Raw genomic sequence first — 2,169 nt, 5'->3', positions numbered from 1 at the left:
AAAAAGAACAACCCCCCCCCCCCCCCCCATACTATGGAAGTCAGTGGCTACTGTCAGCTGTTTGGTTACCAGTATTCTTCAGAATATCTGTGTTCAACATAAGATCATACAGATATCATACAGGTTTGGAACAAGTGCATGGTGGCAGCATTTTCAATTTTGGGTGAACTATCCCTTCACACAAGTCTTGTTAGTGTTTGCCCAAAATCACAGCTGTTTTGAGATTCAGTAGTTTTATGTATGTTTTAGAGAAATAGTTCACCCCAAAAATAAGTTATGATTTTATCACATCCATGTAATTGTAATGTTCTTTGTTCTTTCTACCACGAAAAAGAATGTTCACACTACTTTCCATATAATAAAGAGAGGACTGGAACACAAATAAATAAAGTCTTCTGAAGACATAAAATAATTTTGTGATCAATAGTTTTGTCAGATAAAATGTTTACTAAAAGTTTTACGAAATTTTAGCTGGCAAACTGAACTACCTCTTTCCTTGTGCACTTAAAACACAGTGCCGCAAGATGCTTTGCACCAGGTTTGACATCAGTTATGGTGTATTTGAAACAACATGAGAGTAAATGATGACAGAATAGACATTTTTGGAGAACTGTTAAGAATGTGCCGGAACCTTGGTATGCGTGTTTGATGGCATGGTATGTTTTTATGTTTATGTGAGCAGGAACTGCTGTTGTCAGGCATGCCTGAAATTGATGTGATGGACTGGAAGAAGAACACCGAGTACACTAGTGGCTACGACCTGCAGGAGCCTGTTATACAGGTACAGTATCTCATCAGCACCAGCACATACAAAACAATTATCCTGCTTCATAGAGACGGATAAGAACAGTAGCTTAGCAGAGGCTAAACTGCCCGATGGCTGCAGTGTTTGTTATAATGGTGATTAAAATTGTACAGGAAAATATATACCAGTTGACAAATATCAACCAGGCTGTGATTAGAGACTTCTGTGTATATTTCTCGCAGTGGTTTTGGGAAGTGGTTGAAAATCTCACTCAAGAAGAAAGAGTCCTTCTCTTACAGTTTGTTACAGGAAGGTACGTATACTGAAGTTAATTCCTCATGCTGTATTCTGGCACTTTAAATGCTGTATACATACTGTAAGAAATTATACTATTGACCATTTATAATTTAATGACGAGGTACAAAATAGGCTTTGAAAAACATGTGAAAATTAATCCGTGTATCATTCGATCATTCGTTTTTTGATTTAATATTGAAAGTAGAAAAATGAGAAAACGGCTCCTTTTTCGTTTTCCCCCAAAAAAACGAAAAACGAGAATTCCGCTTAAATTTTCGTTTTTCATTCTTGGGTGGAAAAATGAATATGGATTCTTAACGCATTTATTGCAACTACATTTAATCTTTATTTATCAAACAAACAGGCTAATGAATAGCTCGACACAACTCATACCTGGGCAGAGTCTAGACAGGGCTTTCTTCTGTGTAGATATAAATTATATTCTTTGCATCAGCTGGGCATGGCAGGGTATGATATGACAGCTGTCATATCCAACGCAAGATTTTCATAAAATATAATAAGTTGCCATTTCGGTTTGTTTCTCACCAAACCCTCAGTATACCTTCAGAATGCTTGGAATATACGCCACGAGTGCATAGGATTATTTTACGACAGATATGCATCCGCTTCAAAAAACAAACAAACAAAAAAAAAAACTAAAGTCACCATTCTATGCCATTACATTGGCAAGTGCGAGCAGGACATTTTTGTGTTATAAGTAATAAGCCTTTAGAACAACATTAAGGTGAGTAGTCACTCTAGTTCAAACAGTTACAATAAATTGCGGTGGGTTAAATAAACTCAAGCAGACAGACTACATTCAAGCACAGACCAGTATTGAAGTGCACAGGAAATAAGCAGCAGTCATATTTAAAGCAGTTTAAATTAATATTGAGTACTGATTGATGTTCACTTGGATTTTTTCCCCATCGAGGGGAAATAACTTAATACTCTGTCATTTATAGTCGTATGGTAAAATGTATATTTTTAATTGTGTAATGTTACGTTCAAAATAACTACAAAATGTCATGCCTTTGAAAAATAAAGAGAACAACAGAATGCGCTGCTTTAGCGCGTCTCGGTCTCCTTGAGCATCTTTCTGGCGCATGCCACAAACATGAACCACA

The 2,169-nt window shown here is 36.5% G+C and overlaps 1 protein-coding gene across 2 annotated transcripts in view; it reads left to right on the top strand.

Annotated features, from left to right (window-relative positions):
- LOC107679309 (E3 ubiquitin-protein ligase HACE1) overlaps window positions 1-2,169 on the top strand; it is a 35,163-nt gene that overhangs the window by 30,819 nt on the left and 2,175 nt on the right. For both annotated transcript variants that reach the window (XM_016474832.1, XM_016474833.1), the window contains 2 exons: window positions 683-781; window positions 988-1,058. In XM_016474832.1, coding sequence (XP_016330318.1) covers window positions 683-781; window positions 988-1,058 — 170 coding nt within the window. The remainder of the gene's footprint in view (window positions 1-682; window positions 782-987; window positions 1,059-2,169) is intronic.

The sequence above is a fragment of the Sinocyclocheilus anshuiensis genome, unplaced genomic scaffold, assembly GCF_001515605.1.
Source record: "Sinocyclocheilus anshuiensis isolate Anshui unplaced genomic scaffold, SAMN03320099.WGS_v1.1 scaffold2366, whole genome shotgun sequence".
In the NCBI taxonomy this organism is placed as follows: domain Eukaryota; kingdom Metazoa; phylum Chordata; class Actinopteri; order Cypriniformes; family Cyprinidae; genus Sinocyclocheilus; species Sinocyclocheilus anshuiensis.
Note: the sequence above shows the minus strand (reverse complement) of the source record. Positions and strands in the feature narration are given on the sequence as shown.